Genomic DNA, 16,676 nt, shown 5'->3' on the forward strand with positions numbered 1-16,676 from the left:
CTATCTGTGTGCGTCTGGAACAAACGCAGTGTCCCGTATCCCGTGCGATATATCAGAGGCCTGTCTAGTGTTTCTTCTCACGCGGCCTGGAGGACGAAACGCAAAAATTCACGTCCTGTACTTGACGTGCAAGCGTTCACCGACCGCGTGTCCCGTTTTTACCGATCAAACACGTGTCTGCAATCACAATACGATACTGTGTGGTGAGATGTATCCGTAAATGCGTATGTTTCGTGACGCGAACCTTGAAAATGAAAATTACACTTTCGTTTATTCCTCGAGCGTCGTGCACGCAGGAAATCGTATAATAATTTTATTAGTAAGATTTTTTTTTATATAGACTACGCTACATTAATTTGTGACCAAGCTGAAAGATCGTGACACGCCCTTTGTGTAGAAATTGCAATATTCTCCGTTTTACCTAATAATTCTCCCAGCAAATTCAGCACGCACGTTCGCGAAAAATATTATCGAATACACACAGTGCAGTGCAGATCAAGTTACAAAGGGAATATAGATATGCTCGCCTTCCGTGACACGCAACTCGAAAGCGAAAATAAGGCTCGTTAAAGACGATACATACTCCTCGAGATGGGATCTGTGGTTTCTGCTCGGAAGTTCCCTTATCGTTGGTCAATCGGATTTCTTTTTTATCTTTTTCGTTGCCGACCGAGACAAAGTAAGCATCGCCGACTCTAATTACTAGCGAATGGAAACGCGCGTTAAGTTATGCAGATTGGCCGAAATCGTCGGCCAAATCACTGTGATTACCCTCAACGGACACGCCGTTTTGAGTTTTCTCTTCGGTTCTTTAATTCCGTCCTTTTTCTTTCGCCCAGTTTTTTGGCCAGTGGCGGGTCTTTTATCGCGTGGCGAGTTTGATTCGCGTGGGAAAATGTCGTGTGCTCTTCGGCAGATAGAAAGATCATTGTTTCTTAAAGCATCCAGACGTTGTGCGTGATTGGCATATTAAAGTTTCTTGCGAATGTTACCGTGTGACCATGTCTCCCTTGTGAACGTAATCGCGCGACGATGTTTTCCTGCAAATATTACCATCTAACAAGTTTTTCCAACGAATATTACTGTTCGATCAGGTTTTACTCGAATCTTGTTCTTCCCTTGATAGGGTCCTTTCCTTATATAGGGTGTCCCAGGATTTCGCAGTCAAATCTATGCCACTATATTCCACTGACTATTTTAATGTACCAAACTACGAAGATGCGGCTGATATTGTGCGTGTTGCGTTATTCCACAACTAGGCTTGATTGGCAGGCCATTGGAACAAGATTTGTTCAAGCTGTTCGAAATGTTGGAGAACGAGCCGTTAACATTGTAATGTATGCAACTACAGAGACGTATCGTAACGTTTGTTTCGAGAACAAATAACAGAGAAGAAGAGAATAATGAAGGTTGGACACGGACGAAATTAGCTGTCGATCTTGAAACTCGTGCACTGCGATTTCAGATAATCAAATTAGCATAGAATGAGATTTGGGAACGGGCAGAGTATATTCCGGAGTTTGGATATATATATATTTAGATTAAAGATTGGTTCTTTGCGAGAAACGCTTTTAAGCAACATATGAAATTCTTCGTCTATTTATAGTATATTTCATTTTACTATAGTGGGAGTAGTATTCTATAAATCGGTTTATAAGAGTGCGAATTTATTATCTTAACGCTAGCCTTGCTAAACCCGGTCAAATGACCGGTTTCAAAATTTAATTTGAAATTGTGCGTTCGTCGTTGTTTCTTTTCTTCCTCCAACTTTATGTAAATTCTTATATTATCCGACTAATCAATTTCTCAATTTTTGTTAACGTAAGAATCTACATAAAGTTAGAAGAAGAGAAGAAACAACAATGACTGTACAATTCTAAATTAAATGTTGAAACACGGCCTTTTGACCAGGCCTGGTAGAGTTAGTGTTAAATCATGCTTTGTAATTATTTATTTTGGCTGGTGGTAAGCAACGGTAACGCAAACACTGATCGAAGTAGACAGGTGTTCGTTAGACAGGTATTCAGGCCCCAGAATTTCCAGGTCACCGATTGGGGCGCCTGTTATAAATTTCTGGTGATTCGCCCAACTATTGGTTAACTAAGAGTGAAGAGAAGAGGACAGTTTACATCTGAGCTACTGCTTCGATTAACCACATCTGGCAGAATGGCCTTTAAGGAAGAAAGTGTACCGTTTTCTGTGGTCGACCATCCTTTGTTTTCTTTTCTGAACAATAGATCTAGCTTGGACATTGATAACTAGCGGTTTATCGATCGTTCGATGACACAGGACACAGCCATTCTTTATGCTACGTTATCACCACGACTAACTTTTACAGCTGTCTGCCAAGTTAATATTACCGGTTGTGTCACACTATCGCAGTGTGCCCAGAAGAGATAACCGGAGGACGATTAAAATTGCAACGTCACCGGACGCTTCTCGTTTCCCTTCTTTCTCTCTTTTCCTCGTCCTTTCGCTCAACGGTTGTTTCCCCTGCTTTGCTTCCGGGGCTTCCAGACAATTCAAGATTCTACTGAATTGGAATGCTCGATTTTCTCCTAGAGAGCTGTTTAGCTAGAAGGAATAGTCCGAGTGTCGACGGGTATGCGAAGAATTGTCTTCTTGTGCTCTTAACCACTTAACTACGTTCGACGTGTTTATTCGTTATTGCTTGATTTTACCTGCTCACCCCATAGAGGCATTTTTGAAATTAAACTTTAAAAAGTTAAAAATTAATTGTTTCCAAAATGTTTTCAAATACTCCGAAGATCGTTGGATATTTTCGTGTTAAAATTAATAACAAAGTAAAATATGCACAGCTGTATCCGTATTATTAATAATTAATTATCCTACGATATTTTTTCCGGGTTACTCGCGCTCCTGAAAAATTTCTACCATAGACCTCTCCCCCATATGTAAGGAAATAAACTCCGCAGTTAACAAATTAATTGTTTCCAAAATGTTTTCAAATACTCCGAAGATCACTGGATATTTTCGTGTTAAAATTACAAAGTAAAAGATGCACAGCTGTATCCGTATTATTAATAATGGAGGATGACTCCTACGATATTTTTCTACCATAAAAATTTCTACCATAGACCTCCCTCAAATGTAAGGAACTGCGGCATAAGTTCCCTAATAAACAATAGGAATTTCTGTTGTAAACTACAAATTACAAATTACGAAACCTTCCGCTCTAAATTAACTAAAGATCACCAACAATTCTCCTTCGTTCTGAAACTAATTCTCCGACAATGGTGTTCCCTATGAATGAGTCAACTGGCAAGGAAAGACCAAAAGCAAGGGGGTTCTCGGTCAGTGTCTCTGGTGCACGCCAGCTAGGAAGCCTCGGCCGAAGATCGTCCGGCTGAAGATAACTGCGAAGTCTGCAAAGTGGCATTGTTAGCGAAGGAGAAGGAGCCCTGGGGTGTGCAGACGTGCTCCGAAAGAAGCACGAACTTTAATGGTGGGTCCCAGTAGTAGACGGCCGCTCCTCTTCGCTTGCTCATTGTCACTCGAAGCTCGGTGCCCGTCCCTCCTTCCGTACCATGCTAGCGAGTCTGAGACGCGAGGATGAAAGAAAAAAAAAACCGAAGTATGACACAGGTCCAACGACGACACCAACGACGGCGACGACGATCACAGAGACACGAGAAGAATGAAAGACAAGCGGCGCTGCTAAGTGCCGGCTCATTACTTAAATGGTCCGTGATAAGGGATCTCTGGTGCTGCTGGCGCGAACACGCTGAACAGCAGACTTTTCGAATAAAGCCACTTTTGGACAAAGTAGTTGCTGGCTCACGAAGTTTTCTTCTTTCGTTGTTAGATGGCGCGATCCTAAAGTAGGCGCGCATTTTTCTTCGCGATCTCACGTTTCGATCGCGGATTTCGACTTATTGGGGAAACAGGTTAATTGGATTATTACTGGAGAGACGTGGATGGATGAACGTTTTCATCGTTTCGTTCAATGACGGGTGAAACGCGTGAAAAGAGTTCGTAAGGTTTAAGCTGGGTGAGAAAATACAGCTTTGAATTTCCTATAAATGAGAGTTTAACAACAACGTGTCAAACACGACGCATGGAGCATTTGTACTAAATTTCTTATTAAATCTTGTTAATTCACTAGCTAAAAAACCAACTATTACATCGAACATGATACGACCAATAAAAATAAAGATATCGATACGAAGAATACGAAACGTAGATTCTTATGAATATGTGCGTTTCTTTAGGTGTATCGCTCCTCCAAACGACAATTCGCCGAAACACACATCAACTTTAACCAATGTATGAGAAATCGTCTCTAGCGCGTTTTTATGCCAAGATGAACGCTACTGTGACACCGTGAAACTGAACCGTGAAACTGAACGATTCGATCTGTCATTGAAAACGCCCATCGGTCGCGAAAGTCTTGTTCGTTTTTCATCGACGGCCCGGTTTAACGTTACACGCGTGTCTGGTTTCTGTTCACGGGCGGTTCTTCGTGCGTCAGAGCGTCCGAGCATACGCGTGCACCCGTTCGTCTTTCCACCAGAAAGAGAGAAGAGGGCTCTCTGTCGTGGCTGTTGGCATTCCACGCCTTCGAATCCGGCATTTCAAATTTTTTCACCGACACAGGGCACTACGGAACGGGAATAAATTTGGCGGGCCGTGACTGCGCCTTAATATTCCAACAAGCAGACAGAAAAATAGAGAAAGAAACGGGCACTCGCTGTCTCAATGCTTGTAATTTATTTTTCGATTAATTCCCAATCACCAGCCGATAATTTTGATGTTTCCAGCTGATGATAAATCGAAAAAGTGAATAGAGGACTTCCAGTAGAATTTGCGTGATTCATTCTTGGCGTTGATTGGCGTGAATTGTTCGTCAAGACGTTATTTTTCCAAGGGTATAAAAATCTGTCAGTTAGGTGGAAACTATCGATTTGTATACGAAAGATACGATCGTATTTGAAGATTGTATCGTAGTCATCTGATTTATCGTGCAAATTTTGCACGTGACACTCTATATTAAGTTTGTTGTAGCATTAATTAATCACAGAATGTTACAAGAAAACAAATTTGGTTTGGCAAATATAATGGCCGATGTTATGTAGATATCTAATGTTCGAATTTGTAAACTATTAACTTTTTCGACAAGGAGGTATAAGGAACAAGTTAAAGTAGACGTCGTGTTATGAATCATCTGCGAGATATAAAAGACTTCTTTTATGAGGGATCAACACCTCGTGAAGTCAGATTTTATTTATAACATACTTTACGATTTTGATTTATTTGTTTGAGGTGGTATGTCGTGATAGGGTCGGAAGGAAAACTCAGATTTCTTGAACGATAAATGTTTATTCACTCTAATGTCAATGAGTACACTTGATACAGGATTCGCGATTGTATTCGGTTCGCGAATGCGCGGTTATAAGATAGAGCTTGGATAGCTACGATTCGAGATACGCTGCGAGTGCGGACAATGATTGCACGAGATGTCGAGAGCTTAGATAATTATTCGGCTCGAACCGTGTAAGTATAACGATCGTGATATACTGCGGTAACTCGCGGTAATAGACTGACATTTTTGTCGCGATGCTGCTGCGGAGGAAGACTCGTTGGGATGTGTCTAAGGATGCGAAGGCATCGGATTCGTTGAGAAAAGCTTTGAGAGGGTGTTGCTAGCGGGCAGCGTCGTACGTGAGAGATAGCAGATTTCTCGTGTGTCCCCGTGGTAGGTGGTCGACTTCGAGACTGATAAACAAAGACTGTTTGTCTCTTTGGAGGACCTTAGCTAAAATAAATCCTAAGATTTATAGCGGTCCCTTGGCTAGCTGGAAATATTCGGTACGAATGTATCGACATCTGGCAATCATCTTGTCCGCAGGTATAGGGTCTTTGTGTCGTGCGTCACGCGACGTAAACTGTTGGGAAGTTTACTGTCAAGTGCCGCCACATGTTCAAGGAAAATGTATCTGCAGCCGGTTATAGCGGTATTTACGTTACGGATGATCTATGGGAAGATTCACACGAACAAACCTTTATGGACTAACCAAATTTATTTTGTTATTAAAAACGATCTACAGAACCGATCGACGACTGGTGTTCAATTTAAAAATTGCTTCTCTATAAAAGCAAGAAATCTAATTTACATCGTGTTCTTCATCTGTCGCCTCCATATACATCCTGGTGGCAATAAAATTCTGAATTTACGAGAAATCCGTATTTCGACTTAAGCTTATCGATGTTACCGACTGGACAAAGCCTTCGAGAGTTTAAATTAACCGATCGACCCTTCGATGAAAGGACGAGCAAGTGCCAGGAAACTATCGCGGGAACGCTCGTAAAAGCGCGCAATGGTTCGGCGTGGTAACCTAGGAAGAGGAACAGGTGCGACTGAATCGTAACGGTTGTCGTGGCCCCTTTCAAACGATCCGTGGCCACCCTTCAGTTTCGGCGTCATTAACCCTTCCCTTCTTTCTTCCTGGTTCACTTAGAAACGAAGAAAATTCCGGAGGTAGTTTGCTCTTAGCAGCTGTCATTTTTTTTTTTTTTTTTTCTTTGTTTAGTCGACACGAAGCATTTTGGAGAATTTCTGTGATTGCTTCGCGAAGGTACAGAGGATAAGAAAAAGCGCTCTTTGTTCGTTGACGACTTTCTGTCAATTAGAAATAAGAGTAAACGGCATAACAGTTTTCTTCTTTGCCACTGTATACGTAATTTTTGTTAGACTTTAACAACTCGTATTTTTCGTGAGCAAATACTGTCGAGTGGTTATACACTGTATATGTGAAGCTTCGTTTTCTTCGCGCGAAATATCCATGTTGTTCTTTCTATACTTGTGTTCATATATCATGACGTTCAGCCTACACGTGCCCGAGAATGTAATGTAACAGATAATTGGGTTCGAGCTGTAAATCTTTCATTTGCAGCATGACGCGAATCTAACAACACTTCTTTCCTTGTTCAGATCATGAATATTTTTGTCGCGTGCAGGTAAAATCATATGTCTAGAGTATCCACGGGTTTCGTGTTTACTTATTTCTTTAACTAACTTCGGTTTTAACCAACTTCCTATTAACCAGCAAATTAATCAAATACTTTCAGAATCAATGACAAGAATATACCGAAAAGTGTCGAAAGAATTTTAAAGAATTTTACAATCATTTTCCTAAAAGTTATCTTGAGACGTATTGTATCGTTAGTCTCATAGAGTTAATCACTTTTCTCTAGAATAATGCTCGAACACAGCTGTAGCTTTCTATAAATTTCCTCGATATTCGATTGAATTTCCCGAGATCGTTTCCAATGACGAGATCGCAGCAGTTGTTACGAAAAATATCGGAAGAGCGAAGAACGCGTATGTGTGTCTGATCCATCATTCACGATAGTCTCTACGGTCCATGCGTATGATCCATCATCTGCGTAACCGTTTTACAATCCTCACCGTGGAAATGCCGATCCGCGATGCTATTCTCGCGCGCACTCGACCGCTTAAGAGCATCGTCCAGAGACGTTTCCATCATACACAAATAACTTTGTTTTTCTTCTTGCAGTCGGAAGCGTGGAGAATTCGATGTTTCTGGCTGATCTGTTGTTTTATCATTTGCGCGGCATTTTTTCGCGGTTAGAAGAAAGATGAGATTAATATCTTTGTGGTATTTTGATACTTATCGATCTGCCGATAATGTCGGTGCTGGTAGGGGAAAGCGTAGTTGAGAAGAAGCGCGCTTTTTCGATAAATTATGAATTATGGCTAACGGTAATTCACGCAATTTACATAATCTAGATGGAACAGACGCTTTTCAAGATCGCTTGTCGACTCATTTATGTTTATAATTTTCAGGAGAAGAAAATCTAAACCTTGAATATATTCAATTCGAATATGTACTGTAGCCTAAATTCGGGTCTTTTTTCGGCTTTCAACGATATCGATTTTGTCTCGATTGACCTCCTGCCGGTTTACGTGCTTTTATTCTTCCTCCTTCTTCTTCTTCCGGTGTCCAATGATTCCTTTGAAAATCGACGCGGTTCGTACCGAAGCGTACGCTTCCGATGCGGAAAGTACGCGATCGAAGCGCGTGGCTTCTGACCGGAAGCGTAGCCTTGCAAACGCGATTAGATTGCATTAGCTACGAGACTGAAATTAAATCTCGAGTCGGAATTGTATTTAATTTTCTTCGGGAAGTTCGATGCCGGAATCGAAAATTAGACGATTGAATAGGGATTCCTAGTTGATTTTAGACGTCCCTCTTCCTGTAACTCCCACCGAACTTGCATTGGGCGTTGTTCGTAGGCTTGTCGTGCGGCAAACCGTTTCGCAAGAGCTTATTTGCATTTCCTCTAACTGCGGTTCGCATAAGACGCGTCAAAGGAATATTGACTACTATCTATTAGGTCAGATTTTTTCACTATTTTCTGCTTCTCGTAGGATTGTAATGTTACAGTACCGGTAACACGAAGCTTGATCTACGGCAAATAATAAAATATCTTTGAGATTAAAAAATATAAAGATTTGAAAATTAGGACATTTGAAAGTTTGTGCTTACTCGACTGAATTGCTATTAAGTGACGTTTAAAAATTTTAATCACAAGGTTGAAAGTAATATAGTTGGTAATTCTAAGGAACACCTATCCTCAGATAGATTGGTATACACACGCGAGTCGACCGTATTCTCCGGAAATGAAAACAACTACATCCCTGGAACCTGGAACACGTGATTTTCCGCATATCCATTAAAGCAACATCGGTCAGTGACTCGTCTACGGTGCAGTCGCTAGACTCAATTAATGACCACGTTCTGGTCGTAAATATAGAAAAGGCAGCGAGATATTTTAGTTTGTTGGCTAACTGGGCTGAGGTTGGGTCAATGTTTCTGTGGATTTCATTTACCTCTTCCGGCCTCCTTATATTTTCTGAATTCTTACAATTTCCGAGATACCAGTTCATAGCAAATTGATTCTTATTATGGCGTAGGATATAGTAAATCTTATTGTCTAAAAATACAGGAAAAGATTTCATAATTATTATTTTTTTTAACATTTTATTCAAGCGTTTCTTAAGACATTTGTTCAAAGAGATGTCAGGTTATAAAAAATTGAATCAACCTCCCCAAAGCTCCTTAACCTCTTGTTATTTTTGATAAATCAATAGCATTACGCAATATATACCGTGTGATTTCCCTAGACGATCTAGTAGCACTCTTTTTTACAACCTTCTTTCAAAACGAGAAACAAGAAGAGGATTGACCAAATATCATTGTCATCGAAGCGCAGAGACGCTCCGGTGATTCTTATCTCCATTCATCTCTCCGAGTGAAACTATTTGACGTCGCCTTGAATAGGCTCAGACAGTTTTGTCGGGGGTCCGTGTCGTCGCCTGTAGCCAGCTCGCACGATCGTGAATGGAAAGACTCGTATAAAATCAAAGGGCCGACAGACTCTTCCTGCTTAGACGAGATCAACGAGATCTCGTTCAATAGAGAAGTTACCTTCTCGACCGCCGGCGCCGTATTACCCTTCAAAGTCACCGGAAAGTCATATAAGCCAACCGATGCAGCCTAACCTTTATCCTAGCCTAACCTAGATAAAATAGGTTTCTCTTATTCCATCTGAATTTCTAAAGAAACCAAGACTTGATTTCAGTCTGGTTAAAAGCTTCGCTCGATTAAAGCTGTTTTTCAAGCAATAACCTACTTTGTGAATTTCATGCACGCGAATCCAAGTATGTATGCGGCAGAAATGAAGCTTTCGTGCATGTCTAATTGTAAGTTGATGCGAAACAATGCGCATGCGCCGAAATCCCACCACTTTGCGGACCCACATTGTGCCTTTTATCAAGGCGCCTTGTTTGTTTACTCTTCTCGAGCTAATTCTTCACTATTATTATCTACATTATTTTCACTGGCTAACAACTGGTTGGTCTGCAATTGACGAACCAATACAAATTTCTCGTTACGTGCATATATTCGAAAGAATTCGAAATTAAATTATCATGTATTACGGGCAGTTACGATAGAGTGACACAAAGCAATCTGTGTTTGAATGCCTCCACTCGTGGACAATATCGATATAACCTAAATGCGATAAATCGCGAACGTTTGATTCGACTCATGGGAAATTTACGCGTTTTTGAATCGTTCCGAGTCGCACGCGAAATGCAGGTCAGAGAACCGTCTAATATTTATTGTTGAGATCGTGGGCTTGATCTTAATAGCGCGGCGGCACGCGATTCTTTACCAACTATGCTCCTTAACTCCAGCTCTCGACCTTCTTCCCTATTCAACTAGCTCGAGCAGTGAAATTGACTCTGCATGCCTGTGATTTTGGCAGGGAATGGGAGTCGAGTTCGTAGTGAATGCACATTGTGTATACGTGTTTTAGGTGGTTTGTGTGAGTTTGTTGCGGAGATTCGAGACATTTATTTAACCTCTTTATCATATTCGAGCCTGTGCGATATAACCATATCTTAAATGTAATAAGTTTTATTTTTTATTGCAAAGTTCTTGAAATATATAATGCACACAATAAGTGTATAATATTTTATATATATATATATATATATATAAATTATATTTAAGAAGTTTGGGATAGTTTAAAGATGAAATAAATTGCTTTTTAAGTTTAATCTCTTACTCTCGACGAAATCAAGTTTCTCTGGAATTTGGTGGAGTTTAAGATTTGATATCGGTGTCGTAGGAGTTATGTGACACTTTAAGGTGGAATAAATCTAGCGAGGAGTTTAAGGTGCGGCAAAGGAGCGTGGAATGTTGCAATAGAAATTTATTGCAGTGTTAGTGCATTGGTAGATTGATCAAATTTACGTGTAGCGTGGGTAACCAATGGTAAATATTTTGCAATGTGTATAATTTCTCAGTAATCTGAGGTTTATAAAATCTATCGACAACTAATGGAAATTGTTGATTTAACAGATCAATTTTAAATTCCTCGTTAATCTAAATTTTTTTAATCCTATTTACAGCTAAACCTTACGACGAAAAATTAACGAAGTGGAATAAAAATGGCATTGTGATTCTTCTCGTCGTGTATCGGTGTCACATCAAATTTAAGAGACAGTTTTACTTGCGGATGCTGCGTGTTACGTTGGTGAAGTCGACGAAAGCGTAAAATAGGAGCTCGTCCGAAATACACTAACGCGGAAGGTTAAATTTAACGCAAAAGGCCGAGAAATTAGTCTAGAACTCGAAGTTTCATTGGTACGACGCACTTGAAACGCATTCAAAGAGGTCGGCGACCTCGAAAGGGGATGAACGCAACTGTTTCGTGGGAATTTCTTATTGTGGCTTATTTGGATGAAGCTGCTTTAAAATCAGCGCTGGATTCGTCTGTTTTTTGCCCGGAAATCATAAAATGTTTAGGCCAGGCGACTCCATGTACAGAAAATGTTATGTCCACTTTTTACGTCCGTAGAATTCAACTCTTTACTACTATGCACTTCTTCTCCAAAAAAATATCGCGTTTCAATATTAAAAAAAGTTTCAATAATATACTATCCATTAGAAGAATGATAACATGATAACCTTACAAATTATTAGTATTAACAAATTCTTATTGTCGTATAGAAATGCCAACTATTGCTTCGGTAAAACAAACAAAGGAATTTTACAGGTAAATTTTACAAATTACAAGTCATCTTATAACGCAAAATACGACGTGTAAAATTGTCTCAATTTATTAATAGTATTAATAAATTATTATGATAAAAGATGCAGGAATCTTAGCCTCATGAGAAATTAGAGATGAAAATTAAAGATTAAAGGGAAAAGATTAATCACTGGTCCTCCTAAAAAGATGCAGTCCCATGGATGGATGGTTGTGCGAGTATTAAAGCAGCGCAAAACCGTTCCCCGAATTCTCATCCCGGACGTCGTACGACCAAAGACAAAAACAACTCACTCGAGGGCATTGCGGAGAGACATTCATCGAGGACACAATAGTATTATTCCAGGAAGTGCTAGTTCTTCCTAGATTCCGGTTACAATGTTCTTAACGCGTGGAAATTAGTCTTGACCAGGAAACATCTATAACGGCATGTATTTTCTGCCGTGATTGTAAATCTGTTTGGAACATGCGGTTTGTCCGTTAATCTAGGCGCTGTTGTTCAATTGAGTCAATATTATTTGTTGGTAGATTAGTGTGTGCAAGAGCGCTCTATCCATTATTGACCAATTCGAGCACGTATTGGTAAATTTCACACCGGCAATTACGGTGAAATCGTTCGTGGTCGCTGGAAATTAGCAGTATCGTTTGCGGTCGTGAGCTGATTGACACTGCGTGAGCGGGGAATTATGTGAAGCAGCTTTGCTTTGTCGTTTCATGCATTTAATAGGTTTGCGGCGGTGGACAGAGTTTGTAAAAAATGAAGACAAGGTAGAAAAAGATTATTTTTCATTTTTTACTATTAGATTATTTTCAAAGTGATCATTTCAGTGAAATATGATTGACAAAAAATAAGATCTATAATTGAATCATTATAGAAAATAGAATAATATTGATAATAAAGAAATAAAAATCAATTATAGAATAACATATAATAATAATAATAATAATAATAACAACAACAACAACAACAACAACAACAACAACGACAACGACAACGACAACGACAACGACAACGACAACGACAACGACAACGACAACGACAACGACAACGACAACGACAACGACAACGACAACGACAACGACAACGACAACGACAACGACAACAACAACAACAACAATGTGGATAGACTTTATGTTTACTTTTATATGTATAATGATACTGTTTGATCCTTGAATTAAAGTTAAGATTAACGTTGCGATTATGATTATCCTTTGTCTGACTAAATATATTTGAAGTATCAATTACAGTAGAATTTTTGAAAGATTCTTGGCTGTTAAACAAAAAACTGGTTCCTTTATATTTCGCTCAATTATCATAGAATCGTGAAACTGACTTTCACTTCAAATTTTGTCTGTTTCAGGAGTAACAAGTACCTGCAAAAATCATCCATCAGCCGGATATGTGCTGTCGGAGGGTTTTTCATTAGCATTCCCGTCTTTCTAACTGGTAAGAATCAATTCCTTCAATTCTGTCAACTTTAACCTTTTGAAAGATACTAGTACATAAGTTATACGTTTAATTTTTCTTGAATTCAGGCATGAATCTAAAAGATACTGTGAACTATCTCTGAGTGTATGAAATCAGTTTAGAAATCCAATGGAAATAAAGTTAATTTTAACGCCGAATAGTCATTATTTTTCTTAGAAAAATAAAAAATGATCGTCTTTTAGAGAAGTTTTAACAGATTAATTTATAAAGAGCCGAAACAGAATATTCATGTCATGCATGAATACGGCTGGTGGATGGATCGAGATCTAATCTAAAGTTTACGTTGTGTCATGCTAGTTTACACAGCTATCATTCGCTCGATCGATCGTTAAGCTGTTGAACTCGATTCAAGACGGACATTTTGACTCTGTTCAGAAGAAAACTGCGTTTTAATAAATTTGACGGAATAGAAATTATGATAGACTACAATGTTTTTTTAATTATATCATAAAATTTATTTATTTTTTTTTAATGTCATGTTAGAAACTTCAAATACTGTCCAAAACTTCGAACGTAATCGTTTTAGAAATTTGTAAATTACTTAACGACCAAAAATATTGAATTCTCTATTGTCTGAAGATAGATTCTCTATAATTTAAGTAATTTATTCGTCGAGAATTGATATATAAAGACTTAAATAATAAATTAATTGAAAAATAATTTGCAACTAGTATTGAAAATTTCAATTAAAAGCATATGTATATAGTTTACGCTTCGAGAATTATATGTATTGAGAATATGTATTTGCGCCGATTCTTTGTCCCGCTTGTTATGGCATACGTGTTATAATGATCCTCTAACAATGCTTTCAGGTATGATATTGTATACATTCATCCAGTTTCATTCGACGCCGGCAATCGTTACGTCGGTTTTCATAGGCCTTGGCATCGTGTTTTGTGGATGCGCAATGGTCCATAACGTCTTCGTGTGGCAGAGGGTAAGAACATATCGCTATTAAAAAAGAAAACGAACACGTTCAAACACGTCTAAATCATCTTTTATGTGTATTTTACCCGGAAATCATTTTATCGTGAAATTTTGTTTTTCAGAGTTACCATAATTTATCTGGTAGAGTTCATAAAAATTTTTCTGAAATCAATTGCAAGCTTTTAGGAAACCAGGATTTTTCACATTTTTAAGAAGCGTTATAATTATATTGCGGATCTTTATACGTTCGTGCGAAATTGAAAAGTACGCAAATGGCGCAAAATGCATAAAATGCGCTAAAATATACGTATATAAGAAAACAAATCTCTATTAAAATTTTATTTCTTTGATTATGTTCGTAAAACTACAAACTTGTATAAAAATACGCATTCTAGTTATAAATGTTAAAACATTCGATCTAGTCCTTATCACATTCATGAAAACCTCCATTTAACCATTCGTTGTATCAACAAACATTCATATGCAAAACTTACCACCTACCACATCCTCCGCGTATTAATATAATCCCCTTTTATAAATTATACACTTTAGAATGGACTGGTTGGGTCAGAGTCATATAAGCTTACAAGTTCTCGAGGAGTTCTACCGAAGTTACATTTACGTTTGCATAATTTCACCGAAAAAGATACTCTGTAGAATGACAGGTTCGTTTGTTTATGTGATCCGCGATCGCAACTATTTCAAGGGGATTTTATAAATAACCATACACACGATATTCAGTGTATTTTCGTATTCTCGTATTCTCGTTTATTTTGGGGAGATTTGTAAAACTGTTGAACAAAATAATTGAGTAACGATTATATTTGCCGAGAAAAAGTCTTTTTCTCTGTACCCCTCCTTCTACTTCAAGCATGTAGTATAATAAGACAATAAGATTGACAATGGCTGAAAGTAATCCAAAAGAGTTTTCACCATGGTTATCGGTAACGAAAAAGATTTGAATCATCTTTAATACTTATTCGTAACTAGAATCATTTCAACTAAAATGTAAATTCTTATATTATAACTTTTTTAATTTGTTATGGCCCCTGACTACAACCTAACCTATCATTCTTATTTCGTAGGAGAAGACGAATGCCGTGAAGGCGTTAGCGCGCGAACAGTGCGAAGCGGCGGTACAGCTGCAGCGTCAGCAGCAGCTGCAACAGCACCAGAACCAGCCCCAGCTACAACAGCAACAACAACTACGTGGCCCGTTAACCATCCACCATGCTGGCTGCCCAACGAAAGTCGGGCCCGTGACGAACCAACTAAATACCAGCCACGCAACGCACGGCCGAGCTGCACAGTACCAACACTATCATCACCATCATCATCATCGACACGTGTCAATGTCCCCACCGCCCTTGTTGCTCTCATCGCCAGCTCCGATCGCGGCGACGCACAATCATCTGAACGTGAGCGGACACAGAAACGTGGTTACGCCACCGGATACACCAGCAGATAGATCGCCACCGAGTCCTGGAAATAAGCTAAATAGATCGCAGCATTTGCCACGGGAAGCAACCGGCAGCGTCAGTCCTGGTCTTCCGGCTGCCACATTGGATCTAAGTAGCGCAGCAACCACCAATAGTCCGCATGAATTGTCCACGTTAGTTTAGAAATTTGGTCCGAACATTATATCTTCACATAGGATTGGAGATTAATAGTTGATAGTTAATTTACACATCGATCTTTTTATTTGCAAATTGGGTCGTGGTTTAGAGTTGGTTTGTAAAAATTCGGTCCTAATTGTTAAATGATGAATATTGATTAAGAATAATAGGCATTGATGTACCAATCTTTTTTTAACTTATATACTTGAGCACACGCATTGGAGATTTCACTTTTATTCAGTGAAACAGCAACTTCATTACTCGCTTATTCAATACGGCAATTGCATATATTTCATGGACATTTTAACAATGTTTTGAATAATTTCTAACGGTACAATTGTGATGAAGTGAAAAAAATCGTGATAAGAAACAGAGAGAAAAGTTGCTCGTTAATGAATATTGACCAGAAATAAAGTAATTTCTAAAGAATATCCCGAAGACGTCGTAGATATTACGAAAGGAATGATTAATTTATACCCGCGTGTATCTTGCCATTACCATACTATTATTATTATTATTATTATTATTATTATTATTATTATTATTAATATTGTTAGTAGTACTCGATTACATTATTATTAATATTAATATTATTGCCTTATTATTATTAATGTTATGGAACCTCTAGTCCTAGGTTACTTTCGCTGCCACGAAAGGATAAGATTTTCGAACTTTTTACTATTACGTGTAATTCAAGTTTTCCTGTTGCGCATGCGCAGTAGAAAGAAAGTTAGCGGAACTCAAATCTCGAACTATAGAGAGTTGAAAAGTAGTAAAAGTAAAAAAGCACGAAGAACATTTGTATTTGTGCTGGATTAAGTTTGATAATTGAAAATTGAGTTTGATGATAACATTTTTTTCGTATTCGCTTTGGTAAATATTAGTTTTATTTAAAATTGAACAAAGCATTTTATGTTTTTCAAATACGGTACATAATCGTAATATCGAATTTTGTAAACTGATAGTAAGAAACTCTATAATTCGAGACTGGAACTTTGATCAAGTTCACATTGAACGTAAACTGACTTAATTTTGTTATT

At 38.5% G+C, this 16,676-nt stretch overlaps 1 protein-coding gene and 1 long non-coding RNA gene across 5 annotated transcripts in view; both read left to right on the forward strand.

Moving 5' to 3' along the window:
* Nucleotides 1–16,270, forward strand: part of LOC126878116 (uncharacterized) — a 54,673-nt gene extending 38,403 nt beyond the window's left edge. For all 4 annotated transcript variants that reach the window (XM_050640613.1, XM_050640610.1, XM_050640612.1 and 1 more), the window contains 3 exons: nucleotides 12,966–13,051; nucleotides 13,906–14,030; nucleotides 15,106–16,270. In XM_050640613.1, coding sequence (XP_050496570.1) covers nucleotides 12,966–13,051; nucleotides 13,906–14,030; nucleotides 15,106–15,642 — 748 coding nt within the window. In that variant the 3' untranslated portion in view covers nucleotides 15,643–16,270. The remainder of the gene's footprint in view (nucleotides 1–12,965; nucleotides 13,052–13,905; nucleotides 14,031–15,105) is intronic.
* Nucleotides 10,546–11,743, forward strand: LOC126878177 (uncharacterized). Its single transcript, XR_007695574.1, has 3 exons — nucleotides 10,546–10,826; nucleotides 10,964–11,610; nucleotides 11,709–11,743. It is a non-coding gene; the product is annotated as an uncharacterized LOC126878177 (long non-coding RNA).
* Nucleotides 16,271–16,676: the final 406 nt, after the last annotated feature.

This window comes from Bombus huntii, chromosome 2 (assembly GCF_024542735.1).
Source record: "Bombus huntii isolate Logan2020A chromosome 2, iyBomHunt1.1, whole genome shotgun sequence".
Taxonomy (NCBI): Eukaryota; Metazoa; Arthropoda; class Insecta; order Hymenoptera; family Apidae; genus Bombus; species Bombus huntii.